At 41.5% G+C, this 25,687-nt stretch overlaps 2 protein-coding genes across 2 annotated transcripts in view; one reads left to right on the top strand and one right to left on the bottom strand.

Moving 5' to 3' along the window:
• LOC121080470 (serine/threonine-protein kinase Nek5-like) overlaps positions 1–6,638 on the top strand; it is a 28,620-nt gene extending 21,982 nt beyond the window's left edge. Inside the window, 8 exon segments of the mRNA XM_040578497.1 lie at positions 572–652; positions 1,488–1,556; positions 2,374–2,497; positions 2,692–2,823; positions 3,887–4,042; positions 4,111–4,113; positions 5,680–5,764; positions 6,175–6,638. Coding sequence (XP_040434431.1) covers positions 572–652; positions 1,488–1,556; positions 2,374–2,497; positions 2,692–2,823; positions 3,887–4,042; positions 4,111–4,113; positions 5,680–5,764; positions 6,175–6,427 — 903 coding nt within the window. The 3' untranslated portion in view covers positions 6,428–6,638.
• A 3,665-nt stretch (positions 6,639–10,303) lies between these two features.
• On the bottom strand, positions 10,304–25,272 carry LOC121080440 (GDP-Man:Man(3)GlcNAc(2)-PP-Dol alpha-1,2-mannosyltransferase-like). Its single transcript, XM_040578460.1, has 4 exons — positions 25,246–25,272; positions 16,022–16,101; positions 12,756–13,375; positions 10,304–10,625 (listed from the first exon to the last, which is right to left on the bottom strand). The coding sequence occupies exons 1-4, from the start codon at positions 25,270–25,272 to the stop codon at positions 10,354–10,356; spliced, it is 999 nt and encodes a 332-aa protein (XP_040434394.1). The 3' UTR covers positions 10,304–10,353.
• Between the last annotated feature and the right edge of the window lie 415 nt (positions 25,273–25,687).

The raw sequence follows: 25,687 nt of genomic DNA, 5'->3' as shown, positions 1-25,687 counted from the left end.
TTCATCTGAGGCTGAGGATGTACCCTACTTGCAGCAGATCACTGAAGGAGCAGCATACAACTCTTTACTTTGCTTTTATCTGACAGGTTCTAACATAGGATAAAGGAATAATGAAAAGGAGTAATTAGGTATTTTTCAGGTGCTACCAGAAAAGAAGATACTATGAAACATGGCTATACTTTCTGCAGACATTGGTTTCTATTATAATCTTGACTTTCATCACTTCCAAAGTTTTCCAGAATGAAATCAGCATGAGTCATCTTGCTCATAAAAAATAAAAGATGTATTACTTATTTCTTGACACAGTACTGTATCCTCCTAACATAGGTTTTTGAAAAATCAGAGGTTTGCAGTTTATGCTAGGTTTCCCATTTTTCTATTTGCCAGATAAGCCAGAATTATAATGTCTTTCAGTATTAGAGTCTAGATAAGGCAACAAATGGAATATTCTTACAGATACATATACAAGGAAATCAGTGACTACATTTACTACTTCAGTCTTTTTTTACAGGGTATAGACATAAACTGGTTCCAGAGTGTGTTTTAAAGTTGGGGTTTTTCCTCCTTCCAGGACATGGAAAAAAACTTTAAACAAGTCAGACTCCAGTATAGTCAAGACCAGCAAATCTTAGAAAAGAAACATAAACCAAAGGTAACCATCCTCATTTCTGTATTTTTTCCACTTTCTTCTTATGTCTGTATGTTTCAAATGATTGTGTTATCACAGTAGCTCTGGAAATCAAGTTATTTGTGAGTCAATTGAGAGTGCTCGTCAACTGTTTGTTAGAAGTTTATATGAGAAGATAGAATCCCTAAGAAAATAAACGAGGTTTTCAGATCATTTGAGGGAGACTCCCTTTAGATATTCCCAGATAGTAATCAATCCCTACCTACTCATCTTTATATCAAACTGCATTAGTAGTGTATGGGAACTCATGTTTACTCATAGTTTAAGTGAAGTCAAGTCAGGCTGCTAATTTTTTAACATTTTGTTATAGAATTATTCTCTATAGTGCTTTTTAAATTATAGAAGGGGATGGCAGTTGAATGGAAATGCACATAAGATATCAGGAAAGTTTCTGAGATTATTGTGAAGTGGACTCAAGGTCTGTTGTGAAATATTGCACGAAAGCAGTACAGTATTCAAGTTTTAATACTGGTTGAGAGCCAGCTGTAAGAACCAACTCTGTGTATTGCAAGGATTTGAATTAAATGATTATTAAAGACACCTTTCCTTAAAATCAAAAGTGGATGCAGTCCACTTTTTTTTCATTTGAAAATATCCATAAATTGTATTTAGAGAAGTCTATTTTTTTCCAATTTGTTCAACTTTGATTTTGTTAAATAGAAGAAAAATATTGTTAAATAAAATGTATTTTCAATAGAAGAATAACTTTCAAGTTTGTAGTACTATATAAACTGTGTACATTTAATTAAATGTTTTTATTTAATAAAATGAATTAATGAAGTGTGATAATTTTCTTCAGGGAGGAGTAAAGTTTGAAATTAATTTAGATGTATGTGTTCCTGAGGAAGACAGTATTCAAGAAGCAGAGGTATGTTGTAGTTATATTCAAAGCATCTACATTAGTAATCTGAAACATGACAGTAGCTCCAGTATCTAAGGTTTGTTTCCATTACCATCATCCTCTACCTTTGTTATAATGAAGCTTCCTATTGAGGATTTGTTGACATATTGCATATATATGACCTTCTTGAAGAAGATAATTACTCAGAGGAAAATTGGATAATATATGGATCAATCCTTCACATGGTAAAAGATGAAAGGAGTGCAGATATTTAAATTTTTTTAATTGGGCTTGAGGGGAAGAACTCACCTCAAAATTGAGTTAGTCTGAGAATGCCAAATTTGATTTGAATTGTTTTAGTACATTTATGTTTATTTTCACTAGTATTGTATCACAAAGCAAGAATAACATTGTGATGAACCAGTTGTTATGTAGAAAAAGTGGAAGTGAGACTACAGAAAACATGTGTGATTTCATTTATTAAAATGACATTTGTGGCTGATCAACATGTAACAGGTACCTATTAAGATTTTTGTTAGTATATTAGAATTTTTAAAAATATTTGTAACAGCAACATCAAAAATACAATTTCTTTCTGGTATATATATTCTTAATTTATCAAGCACTGTTTTGTCATTCTGTTGTTTCACACCTCTGCAGAGCTCCATGCAGCCCTCTGATACACAACTCACAATGTGACTTTTGAATTTTGCTGCTTCGCTTTTTGTTACATAGTTTTCCCGTGCATACATGAGAATGGCTCACAAACACAGTAAAATAAGAAGTGATTAGTTATTGTACCATATTTGTTTTCTCTTTCCAAAGTAAGCTATTGTTTTTTCAGGTACTAGATAAACTCAGTAAGACTTTAACTTTTGTGGATGGTAAGAATCTTAAGGAGAAAGTGGTGGAAATTTATGAAGCTCATATGGACAGAGCTTTGGAAGAAGTATCTGGATACCAAACAGGTATTTCTTGGGGAAATGCAGTGCTGAGTATTAATCCTGAAAATTACATAGGAGTTAGGTACATTCAGTAACTCCAGGCTAGAGCAAGTTTATCTGATGAGCTCTGTTTTTATATCACATAATGTTACAATCACACTGAAATCTACTTTAAAAAATATAATAATAACTTTGCCTTCTCTTTTTCTTCCCCTTAGAGTCCAATGACATAGATGATAAGAAAGAAAACAGAAAGTATTGGCAAGCTGGAGCACCTCAGACATTACTGAATTTTTTAGCTGATGTTGATGTCACATCTGTATGTCCTCCTATGGCTGAAAACGAACTCGGTAAGAAAGTTTTGGTTTTCAGTGAAAGTAAGGAGCTGGTAAAATTCAGCCAGAATACTTACAGATCTTTGCCAAAACGATTCCATACCAGAATGTTCACATGATCTGGCAGGCTTTTAATTGCAAGACTTCATAATAACTGAGGTTATTGTATGTGTTAAATCATAGAATGCAGTTGTCATTTTCCCCTCTAATATTGCAGTCATGTTGTGCTGCTCATGCACGTTAAGAGGGCTGCATTTTGTGAATCACTCTGTGGCCTGGGTAACGATGGCTAAAAATACCAGTCTATGCAACTAACCATCACCACTTTCTTGGGCCTTGAGCTAATGAACAAGAACTAGAGAAGTCAGTTGCCAACACCATCCCAGGGTGTGGGGGGGTTTTGGTCTCTCACCCCACACACTAGTGTCGCTGCAGGGTCACAAGCACAGGTGCGTGCTCACACAGGTGTGGCTGTGGTGATGCTCCATTTCAGAAGAGGCTAATCACTGGGTTTGTTACAGTAACAGTGCATATGTTCCCAGGCAGCCAGCTGTCTCCAGTGACTGGTTGCTGCAGTCACTGGAGTGTCTTCCAGCATTCCAGCATGCTCCCAACACCCCAGATACACAGAAATAACCTGAAGAGTTTGCATAGACAGCGATGACAAAGCAGAATATTATTAATGTGCCACTTCTTGTTCGTTCTGGCTTAGATAAAAGAGCTTAGGGTGCAAAAGAAACAGGAAATTCTTTGAAGATTTTTCAGCCTGAAGAAGCCAACAAGTTTGAGAGCAAGGACTGCTCAATAAAGTTGCACCTGTCTATTCCAGGCTTAAAAAGCAGTTACTTGAGCATTAAAACTGGTGTTAGAAATTTTATCTGACAGACAGTCCAAACTATTTTTTTCTCTACGGTATTGATCAGATAAAATACTTACTGAAAAATAATGAGTATTCCACAAAGGAAAAAAAATACAGGTGCCAGCATTACCAAAAAGGAAGAAGTCAGTGTCAAGACTAGAAAGTCTGAATCTGCAAAAAAGACAGTGCCAAGCTACACTCATGCTTTAGTGACCCGAGAACCTTGCTGTTCTTCAACTGACCACGCTTATCTGCCTGAAGACATCCCAGAAAACAGGAAGCAGTGGAAACAAACACCGCCAGGGACACTCCTGAATATCTTAGCAAAAGCAGAACTGTCTAATGATTCCTTCACCTGCCTTGAAGAAGAAATAGGTAGGATGTTTGTTACTGTAAACTCTGCAAGTTTCTCTTTAGTGTATTACTTCTTCTACCACTGGCAGAGGGTCTGTGATGAGAACCAACATTTTGAAGCACTAGGCAAACTAGAAAAACATGGGCAGCCTGCCCCAGCATCCACTGCTCTGTCCTGTGGCAGCGAAAGGCCTCTTTCAGGATGCTGCTGTTTTCAATAGCTGGGAAAAGGGCAAGCCCTACCTACTGGCTATTACTTTCATATGTCGTGTTTTCATTTGCTTGGGTAGACAGAGGTAAGCTACTACTGCCAGCAAGTCGGCAGGTACCACAAACCTGGATTTAGCCCCTGTAACTGTTGAGGTTGAAGAACCGTATGCTGTAGAAAGTATTTATGCAAATAAATGTATTTCTGTACAACAGCTGTAAATTGTAGTGCATGGCGACTTAAACTACAGTGGTGACTTACTTTACAACATGGTCCATGCTGATGCAGCAGACACTGAAATTCTGAAATTGAGTTGAACTCATACTGCAGTGCACTTTCCTAAAGTAACAGACTGTTTTAAAATTGACATTTTCTTTGCATCAAAGTTGTTTGCTAAAAAGCCACAGTATTTTCCACAGAATGATGTTGTAAATATAACTGGACATTGTGGTTTTATGCACAATTGCCAATCTACTGAATGTATAATTGGATGACAGGCCTTCTGAGCCAGCTAACTTGCACATACCAAGTTTCAACAATTTTAATGGATTGTGAGAAATGTCTTTCATTTGCAGCTGTGCAGTCAGCATTCTCCTACTAATTTTGCCTCACATAGATGTTTCCTTAGAGCATAACAAGCTCTTTTAAAACTGCCCCATCCTGAAGCCTAAACCAGCTAAATGTACCACCTAAATTTCTCTCCAAAGACTAGCTTTATTGCTTACACATTAAAAAAAAACCAAACCCAAACCCCAAACCAAAATGAAATTCAGACCACTTTTCACTGATTTCAGCAGTTCATAGGCCAAAGCAGGAATAAGTACACAGGTATTCTAATTGCTGTTACTTTTATTAGTTACATTTATTAAAATATGGCACTCTCTCAATACCCCATTCTGCCCTGCTACTAAAGCTGACGTTGTGGAGTACAGCATTACCCAAACTGACAGATCTCTGTTGGATCACATGCAGGTTTTAGTCTTTATATTAGAACAACTCTTAGCATTGTTCTCCCACCTTCAGATTAAGGTTGCCCTTCAGTCTTCGAAAGTGAGCATTTTTAGGTAACCATAGGTACATCCAAGCAGTAATTTTCAGTCTTTCTCAAACAGTACTCCCCTAAGTTTTCCATTGAAAATGCAGATCCCTGTATTGGGAACTTAAACATACTAACATTATATCATCTTTCTTTCTTTTATAGTCCTTTGGTTATGATCTACAAACACATTAGGTTTCACTATGCAGAAGTTACAAAACACTAACTAAAATGTGTGATCAACAGAAGCATGGTATTAACATAGTTGTAATATGAACAACAACCAAAAAAAATAATCAAGCATTTACATATTTGCTATTACTTTATGTAGACTTTTATAGTTAGCTAATACACAAATAAAGGAATGTTTCTCTTCCTTTCCATAAGAAAGATTAACTATGTTGCCTCCAAAAGAAAACAAGGAAGATGATTCAGAAGCATACTTTGCTGTTGCTGTTGATGAAGGCAGACTTGAACCAAGATCAGATGATGAAGACACGTAAGTCAAGCACATTAGAAGAAAAAATCCATACAACCGTTTTCATGAAATGACAGGCTGCATTGCCTAAAGCTTTTCTTCTGTTCTTTTAAATTCACAAGTGAAGAAAATTTACTTGTTTTACAGTCTGCTAATTTAATTTTTAATTCTGTAAATTAGTAGGTCACATACCAACATGGTTATTAAAAAGGTTATGCAGAAGTATTAACATGGCTTTGCAACTCCTGTTCTCTTACCTTATAAATACAGGTAAACAATCTTACAGAGGAAGAAGAAACAGTTCATATTGTGTGTGTTGCTTGTATATTCTTTATAAAGTATTTAAAAAAATCTCAAAGACCTTGAAAGGAGAAAGGCTTGTAACAAGGATGTATTTAATTAATATAATTATCTTTTTTTTTACTGTACAGAAATTTTGAAGATTCTGAAGATGAACTCAGACATGAGCTGGAGGAATCTCTGGAAAAAGTGGCAGCTTCTCCAGCAGAGAGAAGCATGGAGTCTCCCATCCTTTCAATAAATAAAGGTCAAACAGATGAAGAAAGGATGAGTTTACCTCACAAACTACTTGGAAAATCTAATGATGATTTAGAAAATAACCATGGGTCATTTAGTGCTGACACATACAATGAAAAAAGTAAGCAGGAAGCAAGAGCTACATAGAACACCAGCAAAGTAACTGTTTCAAAACTTTAACTTGCTTGAAATTTCAGCCACATCAGTAACAACATTTAAGGATAGATGACATTAAATGCCAAGTAATTCAACTGCTTTTCAACTGTGCTAAATGCTCAATTAAAATTAATAGAAGGTTGTTACTATTTTGTTTAAAAGGAAGAAAATCAGGCTAATTGTCATATGTCTAGATGTTGAAAAATCCTCATCCAGACTGGAGTGCGCTTTCATCTATTATTCTAAACTACGTGGGACATCTCTGACAAGACTTTCTTGAGCAAATTCCTAATTACATACTCTCTTTAACTGTATTTGTATCATGTAAGAAAGTTTCCTAACCAGTATATTATATTTCCCTAGCTCAATCAGCTTCTTGTTATAAAAGAAGCTCTTACAGCCTTTCATAATCTCCATGTACTGCTAATACAGCTTTATAATCCATAGTTTCATTTGCACAGTACTACATAGTACCACCAACTGCTCAGCAGTTTTTTATAGTAGAAGTAAAAGCACTTATTAGAACCACGAGAATTGTGTTCCCCGTTTCCTAATAAAACATTGGACAGTAGGTTCTTCTAACTGTATTTTTTCATATTAAAAATTTCATATAATCCAGATAAAACTTAAATAGAGGGAAAACCGCATTCTATCAGTAACTTTTTTATAGAATCATAGATTCATTTAGTTTGGAAAAGACTTTGAGGTCACTGAGCCCAACCATTAACCCAGCACTGCCAAGTCCATCACTAAACCATGTCCCCAAGCACCACATTTACACATCTTTTAAATATGTCCAGGGATGGTGACTCAACCACTTCCCTGGGCAGCCTGTTCCAATGCTTGACAACCCTTTCAGTGAAGAAATTTTTCCTCATATCCAATCTAAATCTCCCCTGGCACAACTTGAAGCCATTTCCTTGTTACCTGGGAGAAGAGACCACACACCCCTTTCAGGCAGCTGTAGAGAGCAGTAAGGTCTGCCCTGAGCCTCCTTTTCCCCAGGCTGAACAGCCCCAGTTCCCTCAGCTGCTCCTCATCAGACTTGTGCTCCAGACCCTTCACCAGCTCCGTGGCCCGTCTCTGGACACGCTCCAGCACCTCAGTGTCTGTCTTGCAGTGAGGGGTCCAAAACTGAGCACAGGATTCGAGGTGCGGCCTCACCAGTGCCCAGTACAGGGGGACGCTCACTGCCCTTGTCCTGCTGGCCACACTGTTCCTGTTACAAGCCAGGATGCTGCTGGCCTTCTTGGCTGTCTGGGCACACTGCTGGCTCATGTCCAGCCGGCTGTCAACCAGCACCCCCAGGGCCTTTCCCACCAGGCAGCTTCCCAACCGCTCTGCCCCAAGCCTGTAGCGCTGCCTGGGGCTGTTGTGACCCAAGTGCAGGACCTGGCACTGAGTCTTGTGGAACCTCATACAATTGGCCTTGGCCCATCAGTCCAGCCTGCCCAGATCCCTCTGCAGAGTCTGCCTGCCCTCCAGCAGGTCAACACTCCCCCCCACCTTGGTGTCATCTGCAAACTTACTGAGTACATACTCGATCCCCTTGTCCAGATCATTGATAAAGATATTAAACAGAACTGGCCCCAGTACTGAGCACTGGGGAACACCACTTGTGACCAGCCACCAGCTGGTCCATTCACCACCACTCTTTGGGCTCAGCCTTCCTTCCAGCTTTTTGCCCAGTGCCGAGTACACCTGCCTGAGCCATGAGCAGACCGTTTCTCCAGGAGAATGCTGTGGGAAATGGTGTCAAAGGCTTTACTAAAGTCCAAGAAGACAACATCCACAGCCTTTCCCTCATCCACTAAGCAGGTCACTTTGTCATAGAAGACTAGATTCATCAAGCAGGACCTGCCTTTCATAACCCCACGCTGGCTGGGCCTGATCCCCCGGTTGTCCTGCACATGCCATGTGATGTTTTACAGGATGACCTGCTCCATAACCTTTCCTGGCAGCGGGGTCAGGCTGACAGGCCTGTAGTTATCCAGATCCTCGGCCCTTCTTGCAGACAGGTGTCACATTCACGCACCCCCAGCCAGCTGGGACCTCCCTGGTCAGCCAGGGTTGGTGACAAAGCGGCTCGGTGAGCACTCCTGCCAGCTCCCTCAGTTCTCTCCGGTGGATCCTGCCTGGCCCCATAGACTCATGTGTGCCTCGGTGGTATAGCAGGTACCATTTCACCTTGAGTTATGGTGGCTTCATTCCACCCCCACCTTCCAGCTCAGGGGGCTGGATACCCAGAGTGTCTCACTATTGGAGACTGAGGCAAAGGCAGCATTAAGGACCTCAGCCTTTTCCTCATCCTTTGTCACTATGGTTTCCCCCACATCCAATAAAGGATGGAGATTCTCCTTAGCCCTTCTTTTGTTGCTAGTGTATTTATGAAAACATTTTTTATTGTCTTTTATGGCAGTAGCCAGTTTAAGTTCTAGTTGGGCTTTGGCCCTTCTAATTTTCTCTTTGCATAACCTCATTTCATCTCCTAGTCCTCCTGAGTTCCCTGCTTCTTCTTCCAAAAGTCATAAACCCTTTTTTTCCTCAGTTCCAGCCAAAGCTCTCTGTTCAGCCAGGCCCGTCTTCTTCCTCACTGGCTTGTCTTTGGGCACATGGGGCCAGCCTGCTCCTGTGCCTTTAAGAGTTCCTTCTTGAAGAATGCCCAGCCTTCCTGGACTACTCTGCCCTTCAGGACTGCCTCCCAAGGGACTCTGTCAACCAGGACCCTAAACAGGCCAAAGTCAGCCCTCTGGGCATCCAAGGTAGCAGTTCTGCTGATCCCCTTCCTTACTTCTCCAAAACCTGAAAGTCCTCGTTGTTTCATGATCACTGTGCCCGAGATGGCCTCCAACCACATCACCCACAAGTCCTTCTCTGTTTGCAAACAACAGGCCCAGCGGGTGCCTTTCCCAGCTGGGTCCCTCACCCACTGTGTCAGGAAGTCACCTTCCACACGCTCCAGGAGCCTCTGAGACAGTTTCCTCTTTGCTGTATTGTATTTGCAGCAGACATCTGGTAAGTTGAAGTTTTTCACTTCTCTGAGTTTGCTAAAGTATTAAATACCACTTCGATGGCTCAAAAAAGAACTGTATGTTTTTCCACTTTTGATACAAAAGCAGGTGTCCAATTTTTGAACATTTTGTTCAGCGTTCTGGTTTATAATAAGCAGTAGTTTAGGGCTTTAATGTTCATGTTTGTACAGCATTTACTTATGCCCTTGAATCTAAACCCTTTTATTCCCTAGAACAGAACAGAAAACATTTCAGGAGAGTAGAGTTGGAAAAATACCATTAAGCTGTCATACTGTGAAAGGGCATGAGGAAATAGCTAACGTAAGTATCATGGGCAAGTGCAATTATTACACTATTAAAAAGCAAGCTAGCAAAACCACCATATCATTAACTTAAAGGAATCACTGTAGGTAACGAAATATCCAGAACCACAATTAAAATCCCACATAATAGAATTTTGCCACACAACGGGGGACAGCAATTTGAAAATGTGCTGCAGACTCTGGAAACAAAATCTCCTGGGTAAAAAAAGCTATCAAACAAAAGCGTTGCCTTTAAAAAGTGTGACTATGGGTGAAAAGTCATTAAATGGATGGAGACTGAAAGTATTCAATAAATAAAAGAACTTCCAGATGTAGTTCTGTTACCAAGGAAATATGATGGTTCTGTGAATCCAGGGGGTTTTACAGTGCACCACACCGTCATGTAGTCAACACAGAAAATTTTCAGGAGTGTTTTTTTCCCAGTAGAAGAATCTCTATTACATAAAGCAGATACCCTGACAGAAAGAAAAAAATCTCTTTATTGAACGGGACCAAGGGATCATAGATTAGATACATTTATAGGTGACACATAGTCAAATATAAAAAGTTAATTTTATTCATACACCTTTTTATTTATATACATTTATTTAAATAATGGCTCCACAGATAACAGGAACGTCTCTTCAAAATGCTGGTCAGAAAACCTATGCACAGAGCGACGAGCATTTTGTCTGATCTCTAACCTTTTATCAGGAGACAAAGAAAGGATATAAGCCATCATTTCGGCATAATTGTCCTCGTTTTCTGCTAGGAAGCCAGTAGTATGTCCTTCATAGGGTATCACAATATCTAATTTGGGACCTCCAGAATTGTGAGCCAGGATAACAGTGCCAGCTGCCATGCATTCAACTACTCCTGTAAAAGATACAAAACATGCTGACATGAGTGTGCACATCATACTCTGGCTTTCTGTGAGGCATGGAAAGTTAAAACCGCAGTACAATTCACCCAGAAGTTACTACAGACTGCTGTTGTAGATCAGTTTGAAAAATACAGAGTAAATGGTCTCAGAAGAAAAACAAATTTAAGGTTTTCAGTCCTGAGGACTGAAATTATAAGTTTCTCTTAAACATATAAAATTTAAATTAGAAACCAGGTATAACTGGTTAAGCTATATAATAAGTTTATATATAAAGTTATAACTGGTTAAGTTGCGGTTCTTGTAACATACTTGATTCAGCTGAGAGAAATTGTATCACCAGTATATAATGGTGGAAAAAAAGCCAGATATTGAAACAAATGTGAAGATACAAGGGAAGGTAGCTCTACAACACTGTATAGTTCTGTTCTGCTCTGTGACAGAACACTGCAACGCGCATTTTACGGTTTGGTGTCAGCTGCAAAAAAAATATTAAAAATTACAGCTGAATGTAACTTCATTTTCTCATTCACACTGAAGATTTTTAACATTTAGAAAGATACTGAGAGAAAAGCTGACTATGCATGTTTCAATCAGATGATATTCAAAGTTCAGTATTTTGCAGATTAACAAATCTATAGCTTTTGACAACTCAGCAAGACAAACTAGTAAAAATTGTTATCACTACATCTGTATTTTTGATGAAAGAAGTTTTAATGGAATGGGAATCTGATAGTAAGCTTTCCTCAGCCAAAAGCAGAGGGATAGGAATAGCATGTAATGTATACATCACTTCAATGCTCCTCCACAGTTCCAGAACAGACCTCAGAAATCACTTTAATTGCTGATTCATCTCAGTTCTGATTTGGTTTTTCAAAAGTTCCCCCAGCACAACAATTGCCAACTATAAATAATGCTTTTGGAACATGTTTTTTTACAGATAAAATTGGAGATGAAGGTGAAATCATGCTGAAATTCAAAATCACAGTGTGATTGTGTAACATTTTTTTAAACTTACTTAAATTGTTTTGTGGGGGAAGAAATATGAGAAACCCATTATTTCCATTTTGTCGCAGTTGCTTCTGGGAGACACTTCAGAGTAAATTTTTTATACCAAGCTCCTACAAACTACTAGGGTTGATACTTACTTAACTTGTATTGTAATAAAGTCTGATGACATAAACTGCAGTTTAGTCACATTATATCCATCTGTTTGGCTGCTAACTTACCTTGTAGATTTATGACAGATGGGTCATCTTACATTCCATTTCAAGGTCAGGACCCAAATAATCCCAGTAAACTGAGCCCAATACCTTAATTCTGTATGACAGCACATTGCAAACCAGGTCCCAGCTCCTCTTTGGTGTCCTGTTCCATGCTATGGTGACTGATCTAATTGCCTTACAATGGATTTAATTGCCTTAGCACAGTGGCCTAGTGCAATGAGATGACCAACAGTAGGTACCTGGTGGCATCTACACGGGGCTTACAAATAAGAGACAGAATCTGTGGGAGACTCACACCTCTGAAACAGCAGATGGAGCCCCATGACATTTACTAGACATTTCAAATGGCAGCTGAGGCAGGTAATACACGATCACAATCTTTACACATGAATGTCTATGTATGAACTACGTCTAAGCTCCCTCTGTGGTCAGCAGAGCCAACAGGGCACAATCTAAGGTGCTTAAACAGAAGTACCTGCTGCCTTTTGAGGCTCCATTGGGTATGGCTGGCATCTGTGCAATGAGGCTGGCAAACTTAACATGGGACCTTAGGGCGACCCATGACCTTGCAGAGGGACAGCTGGAGGTCAGTCAGGACATCCTGGGCAGCACAGATGGGACTAGCTGTCTGTTTAGGTGACCAGAGGATGTCCATCATTATTAACAGTCTAAGATGCTTTGGCTTGCGCTACAGTAGCACCTAGTGGTTAGTCACCTGAATTGGTCCTGTAGGCTTTACCTCAGCTAGATAGCCTGTGACAGGAATGTGAGTTGGACACCTGCCTGGCATGCAGACCTCTCTGCTTAGACACCTGTACTGAGGAGCCTTAATCATGAACTGAAGCCCTCCCTGTGTCCCCAGCTGGGACAAATGGCTGAACACTGAGGAAAAATACTGACCGATCCCGAAGAGCTCATTCCACATCTTCCACATCGTATGCAGGCCGATGGTGGCCTCAGCCAGGTGTCTCTTTAGCTCCTCAAAGGAAATGTTTATTCTGAATATCACATCGTTACTAACTCCCAGCTCATCACAAAGGTGCTTAAGGTTATTTACACGCTCTTCATCTTGTTGGTTACGACAGCCTCCAATTAAGACAAGTTTCAATGATGGCTGCTGCCCCAGTCTCTTCTCTTCCAGCAATTTAGCAAAGGCTCTGATTTGCAATGGATGATCTTTTTCAGGCCTGAACTGGCTGACAGAAACAATGGAATATTCACTGGTGCTCTTCTTTTCCAGTGGAATATCCAGGAAGGTCTGAACATCACACAGTAGATGTACAACACAAGTGCAAGCCCCAGCTATCCAGAGGGAAAGGATGTGATTTAGCGCCCAAGAAGAATTAACCATAATCACATCACTGCAGGAACCAACCAATCCATACATGAAAGCAAAGAAGTAGTAATAGACAAGTTTAAATTTGCTGAAAAGAGGACTGTTTGTAATGAAGGCTGCATTGTTAAATCTGGTATCCTGATTCCTGATTCCAGTGTAAATAACACACGTTACATTTCTGTACCTGCAAGAGTAAAGAAAAGAATTTAAGATTCTTCAAATTTTTTAACATGTAACTAAAATATTATCCATTCAAAATTACTCAAAAGATATGTGAGAACAAATGTCTGGCCTAGCTCTGAAATTATTTTAACTGAATTATACTTTTCCTTATACTTCCACAGTTTTTTCTGATCTGCAGAAGAACATATGGCTGAGGACCTGGGGAATATTTTTTTTTAAAACAAAAAGGGAGCTTAGTATTCTACAGACTTAAGAATGCCTTGCCCTACATTACGAGATGTCTGTGTGTGCATAGCATGACTAAAATGCAGAAAACTGTGCAAGCCAGTGTGTGTGCCAATGTTAAACCCACTTTAGATGTTAACCTGTTTTGCCTCCTGCACCAAGAGGCAAGTATCAAAATCATCATTTACCTACTGATGAGTTATGCCCATACAAAGCTCCATACCAGTAGTGGAAAACCAATGAAGTAGGAGGGGTTCTCCCAAGGGGAGAAAGAAGTGATAGATGCCACAGCAAGAAAGATCAAAATCCGGATAAAGGGATGAAGTGGAATGGTGCAACCAGGTGAAACTCAAATGCAAAAAAACCCATAGGACTGGTAGATAAATGACACCTATTTAAATATGTAAAATGCCAAAATGTGCATAGATAATACTGTTACCGAAATCTCGGAATGAAGAACTTATCGACACCAATGTGATGTAGATAAGCAGACACTTCTTTATTAACGGCCGGGTGCGTGAGCGAGTCCTCTCACGATCAACGCACGCCAGGTCTCAAAATCAGACACCATATATAGAACTTATTCATACATATTCATTAATTATTCATGCATAATCATAACATTTCCCGTAAATCATTTACATACTCTCCTCCTATATCCGATTCTGCGCAGTAAAGCTTAGAAAGGTCTAGAAATGGGTCTGGGGTACGATTTGGGTAGGTGGTACATGAGTTGGTGGTCGCGATCTCCCCCTGCCGGAATTACCTTTTACTAAAGTTCACGGTTTCTTGGCAGGCACCTACAAGCTGTTCCAGTCGACTCTCCCCAGTTCCCATTAATCTCATATTCTGACATTTCAATACACCTCTACATACAGAAGACTGGTTAAGTACAAAGGAACCTTTCAACCCTAGAGTTATTACCTAAGTTTTCACAATAGTTCCAGGCCCTTCTTCTAGCCTTGGTACAAGACATACAAAAGATCTCATAGCAGCTTTTACTGTGCAACTATAAGTTTCCTATAAAAATTTTTCTTATCCTTCTATTTTTCAATTTTATAAAATGATTTTATAAAATCAATTAATCAATCAAATAAAGTCAATCAATCTTGACTTATTAACAAATCGATAACAATACCATCAGCAGCTGAGAATGAAATATGGTATTTAATAAATATATATGCTTACTTTTTCTGGAGCGTTCTAATGGAACACCATAAGACTCTCTCCCCTCCACCACCTGCATTGCAATATGGGTGAAAAAAGGCAAGCAGCAATGGCCGCTTCCCATCTTCTCCTGCTGAGGTCAACTGTTTTTTCCTTTGTTGCATCCACAGCCGTATTCCCCACAGCAGTACCACCAAGCAGACACATAAAATTCCACTTAGAAATAATGCAGGGATTAACAATGAGCACAGCAATCTGAAACAAGCCAGAAATTTTAAAATACAAAACTGCTTTGAAAAAATACTATGTACAAAATTGAGAGAGAAGGGCTTACAGGTAGTTACAGGGAGTTCAACAATTTCTTGAGTTTTCATCTCAGAAATCATAAACATCCCTGTATCATTTCAACAATTACAAAAAAAATTATCACTATTCTACACTGTTTAGCCAAATTTTTTCCCTACTATGTGCCACATACACTATAAAGGTTGCACATCCTTACCAATGTGGCAAAATGCAACTAGCAAAGTGATTTCTAAACAGATTTGTAAGAGTTTTCTTCAGTCCCAGTTCATGTTTAGCCTATTAGTATGAACTGCTTTGGTGCAGAGCTACTTGAGCCAGCCTGCAGTGCATGTCCCAGAACCTGCATTTTCCATACCCCCGAGATTTGAAGATGCATGTAAATTGTCCAGAAAAGCTCCGAGCAGTTTCTGTTTAGAGACACCTGCTTCCTCAGATCTCTGAAGCACTAACAGGGGAATTCCCTTTGCAGACCACCACCTCCCCGCACAGCTCTCCTAACCCACAAACGGGGTCTCTCTTCTTGGCCTGCACAGCTTAACAGGCAACAGAGCCCGGTTTTTGATGCTGTGCTACCATTACGATAAACACGTTTTACTCGACATTAAAGGAGCTGCCCGCGGCGAGCCACGCGTCACGACTGACACGTAAGATAACATTCCTTCCGGGATGAAGCGGAAAAGCAACATTAACCCATCCGAGGCCGGCGGCTGGGCGAGAAGGAGCCGGGCAGGGTCCCATCCCATTTCGCCCTGCCCGGAGGCCTCCTCTCCTCAGGGGGTGGGGCGGGGCAGGAGCGCGACGCCCGGGCAGGCTCGGGGGGCACGGGGGAGCGCGGTTGCGGCTTGGCAGGGGGCCACGGAGGCACGGGGTCTCCTTCTCCCCTCCCCCTCCGCTGCCAGGACGCCCCGTCCCCACACTGTCACCCTCGCACCCCCGGTAGCCCACTGACCAGCCCACACAGACACAACTCTCCTGCCACCATCTTGTATAACGCCACGACACCTTTTCGCCGGAAAGGGCGGTACCCGGCTGCGGGGGGGGCGGGGCCAAGCTGGTATTGCCTCCCTCTCATTGGTTCCGGTGGGAGATAGACGGAGGGGAGGGGAACGGAGAGGGGCTAGCAGAGGCACCGCCCCGCCTTGTGGGAGGGAGCGGCGAGGGGGGCGCGGCCGTGCCTGAGGGGATGGGAGGGGCGCGAATTGCGCGGGCTGGCGGCGCCCCGGAGGGGCGGGAGCGAGGCTGGCACCGCCTCCGCCACCTCCCCCGCCGCCGCCGCTGCCGCCTCGCCTCAGGGGGCGCCGCCTCCGCGCGGGAGCCAGGGCCCGGCCGCTGGGCGGGGCAGCGCGAAGCGCGGGCACCGCGGGGTGTGTGAGGGGGCAGAGGCCTCCCCGGGACAGGGCGTTTCTTCTGCGTCCACCACATGCAGATTGTGTCTCTGTAAATAGTGGCCCTTACTTCGGCCAGAGGAAGGTGGTGTTCTGTGTCCTGTCCTCCCGCCCTGCTTTAATCTCCCGTTTGTAAGTGAATCCCTCTTCATGGAGAAGCACCTGTCAACTCGCAAGTCAGCTGCGAGGCCGAGGGCAGGGTGTCCGGATCCCCATGAACACGCTCACTGGGAACAATTTTCACTGGAGAGTGTCCAGGCTGTCTCTGGCTAATACATACTGTCTCCCATTTTGTCTTGATTGGGGATTATATGCACAGACCAGAGGATTAGTGTAGAGACATGACTAAACAGAGCTGTTTTTCAAAATGCCACTAATGATGTGTCAGTGAACAGCAAGGCTTGTATTTCTAAAATGGCTTCCCCTGGAACAATGTAGGAAACTCCTGCTCTCCCAGATGCTGGGAGGTGTTGAGTGAAAATACCAGACTGTAGGTGAGGAGGGGCTTAGGCAAAACAGGCCAAAACATTTCTGATCTCCTGTCACATCACTAGGTGCTTTTTTCCCCTACCACATTCTCCATTTAAAAATAATAAAACGCTTTATATGGCAGATTTGATACAAATAACTCAGTCTCCATTCTCTTGCAGAGTTGAGTTTGTCCAAAATTTGAGGGCATTTTGAACTCTGTTTCTTTGAACTGGGCCTTTTCAGAACCTGTGATCTTTCAGCCTCTTAAGAGATCAACATGATCTCTTTCATGTCATAGCCACCTGTGCATTTTGAGGTCTTGAAGCTGTTAAGAATGTTTATGAAGGTCATCCTGTCTTCTTTGGCAGAAGAGTGCTGGTTGGAAAATGTTGGATCATTAGTTTATGTGGTCATTGCTATAGCCTGAAGCACAGAGACAAAGTCTCTGCTGTAGTGGGAGTGAGAAGAATTCAAGTAATAGTTATTCGATTCTGACCTGTCTGGATTGAGTTTTCCACTTATGAGGACTCACCATGTGGGAATGGAACTGGAAATCTGTTAGGCCCTCAAAGTTAGAGTTTCATTGGTAATTTTGCGGCATTTTTATTTAAATATCTTCACTGTCCTAAATACCACTGACTATAGGTTTTATCAGGGCACCTCAGCCTTTATGTAAGCAGGTAAATTGGAAGAGTTCTGCTGAGAGGTCCAGCAAGCATGACCTAACATTTCATTTCCGAACCAACAGCACTTGTAAGTAGAGTGCCACAGGTGTTGGTTTCTCTCCCTTAATCTTTTTGCTCTTCCCTGACAGAGCAATTGCCTGAGAAGCATGTGTGGTGTATGCAGAAGAGACCTTCACTGCACTCACATCTCTCAAATCAAAACACCTCTCTTGTAACATCAATATTGGAAGATAATTGCCTGGGTTCAGAGAAGAGGCACAGTTCTTCTAGGGAACAAAAAGTCCAGTCTGTTTTAGATGGTGACATTTGCGTGCCTCCCCACTGACTTGAAAAGGCGCATATGGCCACTCCCTTTGAAGGTATGAATCTTAGATTGAGTGTCTTTAGGAATCTGAAGGATTACAGGTTAGCCATGGCTTAATTAAGAGGAGACTTAAGTAATGGTGAAGATTTCCAGGAAGCAAGAAGAGCAATTAATGAGGGAGACACCTATGTACCTGGCTTTTGAGTTTCACTTGCTTGTTTTAGGGAGAAATCTACGTGATGGTGGGAGTATCAAATTATTTTCTCAGTTCTAATAATTTATAGTTCACAGAATCACAGAATGGTTGAGGTTGGTAGGGAACTTTGGAGGTCATCTTGTCTAACACCCCTGCCCAGGCTGGGTCATCTACAGCCAGTTGCCCAGAACCGTGTCCAGATGAGTTTTGAATACCTCCAAGGATGGAGACTCCACAACCTCCCTGGGAAACCTGTGCCAGTGTTTGGTTGCTCTCCCAGTGAAAAAGTGTTTCCTGGTGTTCAAACAGAACCTCCTGTGTTTCAGTTTGTTCCCATTACCTCATGTCCTGTCACTGGGCACCACTGGTAGAGCCTGGCTCGGTCCTCTTTGCACCCTCCCTTCAGGTACTTATATACATTACCAAGATCTTCCCTGAGCCTTCTCCAGGCTGAACAGACCCAGCTCTCAGCCTTTCCTCACAGGACAGATGCTCCACTGCCTTGGTCATCTTAGTTGTTTTATTTTTTCTTAGTCCCTGTAGTGATAATTAAACCCCAGACATATTAATACTTTCAAAGTTCTTTTGTTAACTTTTCTTTAATCACAGGGTGTTCAGCTTCTGCCGAGCAATACAAAGACTGTGTTGCTGACAGCCTTAGAGACATAAAAGGATACCTTTAATGTGTGAAAATCTGACAGACTAATTGAGTTGTCACCACTTAACAACTTCCCCACCTTAATACATATGTAGCAGACGATATTGTATGCATGCATTTAGGGTATTGGCAATAACGTCAGCAAAGGCAGTGCTGAGCTCTCTGTGGTGTTCCCACTCCAGCCATGAGAATGCTATTAAAACCCTTGTCTGTAGGAATTCCATGTGGCTGACATGCCAGCAAAATTAAACTAGTCTTGCCATGAAGTCAGCTTTGTTTTCAGCTTCCCAGAGATGCACCACATGTTTAATCTTTTGCTGCCTCTGCAAGCATTTTTGTCCTGTTTTAATTGCTTTCCTTATTAAATGCCCTTACTCTGAAGTTAAATCCATGCAAACAGGCCTTCTGAAGTGAGTATTCAGAACAAATAGCAGAATCCACTCAGTTTGTTCTCTGCAAGCCTGCAAGGCATTTGACAGTTTTAAAGTACATTTTTGTCACTCTTACTCTTGCTGAGTACTCCACATATGAGTAAGTTGGTAGGATAAAACCACTGGCAAGTAGTAACACAAAGAAACTGGATTAATATTGTATAAGGATACTCATATGACGGTCATGAGGTCTTTTGTATTTTCTTGTACAGTTGGTTACTTTCTTTTGGAAACATGCCCTGTGTTGCATTGAGTCTCTCATTCAGGGCTGTGGTCTTAGTTACCAAAATGCTTGGGACTGTTTTTAGTATAAGGAATCTTAGATCATTTATAAACACAGCAATTATTTTTTTCCTTTTTGCAGGTCTTGTGATAGGCTGTTGAATGTTACAGTACATTTGTTCTTCATTGCATAATAACAGAAGGCAGAAATAAAGTTGCACTAGTTGTATGCAAAATATTTACAAAGCAAGAAACAAGTATTGGAAATAAATTGTGGCACTAATGTATCTTAAGAAAAACACTATGGGCTTGTTTGTACTGATATGTCATAATATTAAAGTTGCTAAATGCAAGCAATTCTAGTAAAAAATTTTCTTAACTATCATCTTTACTTTTGAGCTAGATGTTCTAGGGCATGGGTGCTCGCACCATGTATCTGTGAGCAGAAGCCACCCTTTTCTTTGGGCAGAAGCAATGAGGAATTAAGCAGCTTGGATCTACACAGATTTTTTTGCAAGAGCTCCTATAAACCACGTTTATTTGTATCACCAGGCAATTTAAGCAGATTGAACCTATAGCTTTTGATTAACAGAAGATTATTTTCACACAAGTTGTCCCAGCTGGGCAAGGACCACGTAGGAAAAATCAGTTCCACTGTTGGGAGTTTCATCCTGTAGATTATGCTGTGTTTAAATCTCCTGTGGATTCTTCTGACAGTTCTTCTAAACAGCCATCAGCAGGAAAAATCAAAGTGCCTGCCATTTTTTAGGGTGACTGAAGGAAATGTTTTCAAGCAACCCAGAGCACAGGCACAAATGAGATAACAAATGATGTAGCCCTACTGATAATATCACTGAATCTGCAAAGTAACATGTAGACTCACTTTAAGTCCCAGCATTTTCAGCTGAAAGTTTGGAATTCTTGAGAGGCTCGAGACTTTTTGAATGTCTGTGATAGCAGACTTGAACACTTCTTGCTTTTCTTTCTCCCTTATGCAGATACTAATGTCTCTGTGGCCATCTGCACCTAGTCGGACATGAAGGAGATCATAAAGGACCACCTCTTTCACAGTTGTACTTTAACATCTGTTTAAATCAACTATGAAACTGCTCAGGAAGTTGCAACAATTCACAGTGTGAAATTGTTAGTGAGTTAGGCGTCTTCATTATCAAACATTAAAGGGTTTACATATTGAAAAATAAATACCCTGCACTAACTTGTTCAAAGTGCATTTGTGCACGTGTTTGTGTGTGCTTCTCGTTGCCTGCCTCAGGAAGCAAGGGAGAATGCTATTTGGATGAAAATCCAAATTATTTCACATGAAGCCAGGACGAGTCAGGATTTGCATTTTGTGCTCACGTCTGGCTTCTTGGCACTGACCAAGACAGAAAAGAGCCAGAAACTGCCTGCGGAACAGGACAGAAGGGAGTTACAATTATTGGATGTTATAAACGATAACAATTAAAACAAATTTATTTTGGGTTCAATCAATTTAGCTTGAGAAACAATAAGCAAAAACAGCACTGGGTGCATGGAGAACTCAATTAGTTCCACCACACGCACACCTGAGTCCTAAAAGCAGCATCTTTTATCCCCGGATCTTGACCAATCTCTTCTCGCCGGATGTTCGTCCTGCTCTTTCCCCATTGGGTCATTAGGGTACACCTTCTCCTCCTATTGGCTCTCCTTTTGTTATCGATTTGTTAATAAGTTAAGATTGATTGACTTTATTTGTTTGATTATTTGATTTTATAGAGTTATTTTATAGAATAGAAATATAGAAGGATAAAAATATATTTTGAGGAAACTTATAATTGTTTAGTAAAAGCTGCTATGAGACCCTCTGTACATCCTGTACCAAGGCCTGAAGAATGGGCTGGAATCATTGTTGAAACTTAGGTAATAATTTAGGGTTTGAAAGGTTTCTTTGTATCTGACCAGTCTTCTGTATGTAGAAAGTGTATTGAAATGTCAGAATATGAGATTAATGGAAACCGGGGAGAGTCGACTGGAACAGCTTGTAGATGCCTGCCAAGAAACCGTGAACTTTAGTAAAAGGTAATTCCGGCAGGGGGAGATCGCGACCACCGACTCATATACCACCTACCCAAATCGTACCCCAGGCCTATTTCTGGACCTTTCTAAGCTCTACTGCGCAGAATCGGATATGGGAGGAGAGTATGATAATGATTTATGGGAAATATTATGATTATGCATGAATAATTAATGAATATGTATGAATATTTTTTATATATGATATCTGATTTTGAAGCTTGGTGTGCGTTGATCGTGAGAGGACTCGCTCACGCACCCGGCCGTCAATAAAGAAGTGTCTGCTTATCTACATCACATTGGTGTCGATAAGTTTTTCATTCTGAGATTTCGGTAACACTTTGGCGCGCTTTTTCAAATCTCAAGGTCTTTGTCTCCTTCGACGGGCCTTCTCTGGCGGGCCTTCCCTGGCATGGTTTGCTTTCCTTATCTCCTTTTGGCGGGCTTTTCCAGGCAGCGATTGCCTCAGGGGAAGGGGAAGCCATCACATTGTCTCAAAGGAGAACCATGCGCGCCCGCTCACAACTGCAATACAGGTCCCAGATTTACACAGGGTACAACAATTACACTTATTACAGTATATTCCATTTTTGACATGAATCATGACTGCGTTTATCACAATTCCCCCTTTTGTTTTTGTTTACCTTATTGATTCATGTCTTAGTTTCCAATGCTCAAATCAAACAGGGACAAGTAACAACCCCCCAATATTCCCAGGAGTATAGCACTCACTTCGGTAACTCAATTACATACAACAATTGGTAAGATTAAATAGTTACCCTTTGTTATATTTTTAACTATTTTTACAAACACATTTTTAGCAACTGTGGGAACTCCATATTTGACTCCCGTTTTCATCTCATGATAAAACAAGCTAGATAAAAAACGATGTTTTTTTATCTTCTTTCTTTATCCATCCCTCTGTTTTATTAATATAAAGTTGGAAGTACAAAGGGTGTCCACACCTTCCCACAGGGTTCCAATCAGGACCCTTATCAAGAGAGGTCTGGTCAGGATCATAATGCTCAGCGGTCACCGCCCCAGGGGTTGCAGCCCTCGGCAGACCTTGTCAGCTGCAGCACCGATTCCCTCCGGTCTTGCCCTCTCCAGTTTTATCAAGGTGTGCGACTCCCAACATAACAAACACCAACAGAGGTCTTGGAAAATTAGGGAAAAGCAGGTTCAATCAGCTACTAAAGATAACATCGGTTCTCTTGTACTTTAAATTTTTGTAAATTCAATTACCCTTTTACGGAAGTCAATATAAATTTCCCCAGTTGTTACATCAAGTTCTTTTAAATTCAATCTTTACATTTTTAATAATAGGAACCCTGAAAGGTTCCCCTGTTGCTCCTACTACCAAAGCTGTATCTCTACTTGCTTGACATCCCAAAGGGATGTGCCGAACTGTAGACCGTTCAGCTCCAGTATCAACAAAAAAAACCCCAAAACATTACTTTCTCTTCTTGGGGACCAATCTTGAAATTTATCAAGGGCTCAGATGTTGGTTTTGTCCCCAGAATGTAGAGCCCTGATACCCCTATTCATCTTCATTAAACATCTGTTTGTCCTTCATTTGTCTCCTCCAGTCCTTTTTGAAATGTCCCCTCTGCTCATAATGATAACATTCAAGCATTTTCCCCGGGAAATCCTCCATTTGTTGAGTTTCCTGGACTGCCGCTACAAACATTCTTGCTTTCTCTTTTTGTTTTTCCTCATCCCTCCGTACATACACTTTCTGAGCTTCCTTCAACAGTTCTTGTAATCCTCGTTCTTGCCAACTGTCCAACTTTTCCAGTTTCTTTCTTATATCCCTCCATGATTTTCCTGTTGTTCACTAAAAACTTTATTAATATTCTGCCCCCTTGGGACTGCCTCCTTGATTCCTTGGGTAATCAACTCTCTCAAATCTGACATATTTTGTCTATCACGGTCATTTTGGTTACTCCAGTTTGGGTTCTGGTTAGGCCATTTCTGTTCTCCAGGAGGGCCTTGTTGATACCTTCTTTCCCACATCTGTATCCCTGCCTGTCTAATCATAGACCTTTCTTCAGTTGTAAATAATATTCCTAAGATAGATTGCATTTCTTCCCAGGTATAGGTATTAGGACCTAGGAACTGGTCTAATCGTTCAAAGACTCCCAAAGGATCATCTAATAGACGACCCATTTCTTTTTTAAAAGATCTCACATCTCCTGTATTCAAAGGTACCGATACAAATCCAATTCCTCCTATATCTCCTCCCATCGGTACCTCTCGGAGGGGAGCCAGAGCCACTGCTCCTTCTTTTTTTATAAATTTCATCTCTCTCTTTCTGTACTGTTTTACTTCTTGTGTGACTAGAAGGAGGAGAGAGTAGAGAAGTCGAAGGAACGGGGTCAGGAGGCAGTGGAGGATGTATCCTCCCGTGACGGCCTTCCGCGTCTTGCCTTAAATAAGATGGGGGTAATTGTCTAATGGCTCCCATGATGACGTGGTTGGTTTAGTTTCAATCTCCCGTGCCTCCCTTTCCCTCTTTTCTCTCAAAGGAAATAATGAAACCAATCTTCCTGTCTCCGACCCTCTCCACAGTGCATCATATTCATTTTCTTCCTGACTAAAGGGCTCTTTATTATTCACATATAAATTTAATGTCTCACACATCCAATCATCAAAACATCCAAATATTGGCCAATATACATAATCGGATTGAATTTCCTCTCTCGTCCACATTCATACAGTAATGGACCATTTTTGTTTTAGTTTTTCCCTCTTGAGATGGCCAGTGGCCTCAATGCCTGAGCATTATGCCTAAAGCACTATTCAGGGGAATAATTTGTGGGTATTCCTTTTCTTCCTTTGTTTCCTCTTAAAATCTTGACTCCTGTTGGCCCATTGTATTAGGAATTTTGCGGCAATTCCTATAGCCCTTAGCAACCAAAAAGTGTCTTGCAGGGGTTCTGTCTCAAATCTGACACCCCCCTACGATATCCGGGAGTATTATACCCTTGGTTACTGATACCAATGTCTACAGGGGGTTTTGGACCTATCACCCACCCATGAATCCTAGGACTTTTACAGTGGCTTCCTATCGCCCTTAGTTACCGGTAAGAGTGTTCTGCAGGCGGCTGAACCCTTCACCCACCCACATACCCTATAGGAGTCGTGATCCCACCCACGAATCCTATAGGAACCGCTTCGGTCCTTCACCGGCCAAGTCCCTCGTGGGAGTTTGGAACCGCAGCTAGAAGACCTCCACACTCGCTTCGGAATTCAAATCCTGGCTCCGAACCTAGAGTCCGTTTCCAGAATTAGATTCCGTCTCAATCACACTCTTACACACAAGTAACCGATACCCACCCAACCGAACGGCTTCCCTTATACTCACAACTCCGTCGTCTTCGTTCGGATCTTCGTGCACCAGAATTACGGGTCCTTTATACTGCAGTTTTTCCCTTAGAGCTCCAATCCCTTTTGGTTATTGTTTTTCTTTTGTTCGTTGATCTCCGGAGACTGACCTAGACTGCTACTCTCGAGCCACAATCTGTGGGGCGCCCCTCGAGAAGTCACAGTCCAGGAAAGCACAGCGAGATCACGTCAGGGTCACCAAATTGTTATAAACGATAACAATTAAAACAAATTTATTTTGGGTTCAATCAATTTAGGTTGAGAAACAATAAGCAAAAACAGCGCTGGGTGCGCGGAGAACTCAATTAGTTCCACCACACGCACACCTGAGTCCTAAAAGCAGCGTCTTTTATCCCCGGAACTTGACCAGTCTCTTCTCACCGGATGTTCGTCCTGCTCTTTCCCCATTGGGTCGTTAGGGTACACCTTCTCCTCCTATTGGCTCTCCTTGGGCTCACTTTTTCAAATCTCAAGGTCTTTGTCTCCTTCGACGGGCCTTCTCTGGCGGGCCTTCCCTGGCATGGTTTGCTTTCCTTATCTCCTTTTGGCGGGCTTTTCCAGGCAGCGATTGCCTCAGGGGAAGGGGAAGCCATCACATTGTCTCAAAGGAGAACCACGCGCGCCCGCTCACAACTGCAATACAGGTCCCAGATTTACACAGGGTACAACAATTACACTTATCACAGTACATGCTATTTTTGACATGAATCATGACTGCGTTTATCACATTGGAGGAGACTGTTTGGCTAGTCCAGACATGAGAGATGAAAACTGTGCCTCGTCACCTGCTCTGACTTATTTCTGTTCTGGGGATGAAGAAAGC

The sequence above is a fragment of the Falco naumanni genome, chromosome W, assembly GCF_017639655.2.
Source record: "Falco naumanni isolate bFalNau1 chromosome W, bFalNau1.pat, whole genome shotgun sequence".
In the NCBI taxonomy this organism is placed as follows: domain Eukaryota; kingdom Metazoa; phylum Chordata; class Aves; order Falconiformes; family Falconidae; genus Falco; species Falco naumanni.
This window is presented reverse-complemented; position numbering and strand designations above follow the sequence as displayed.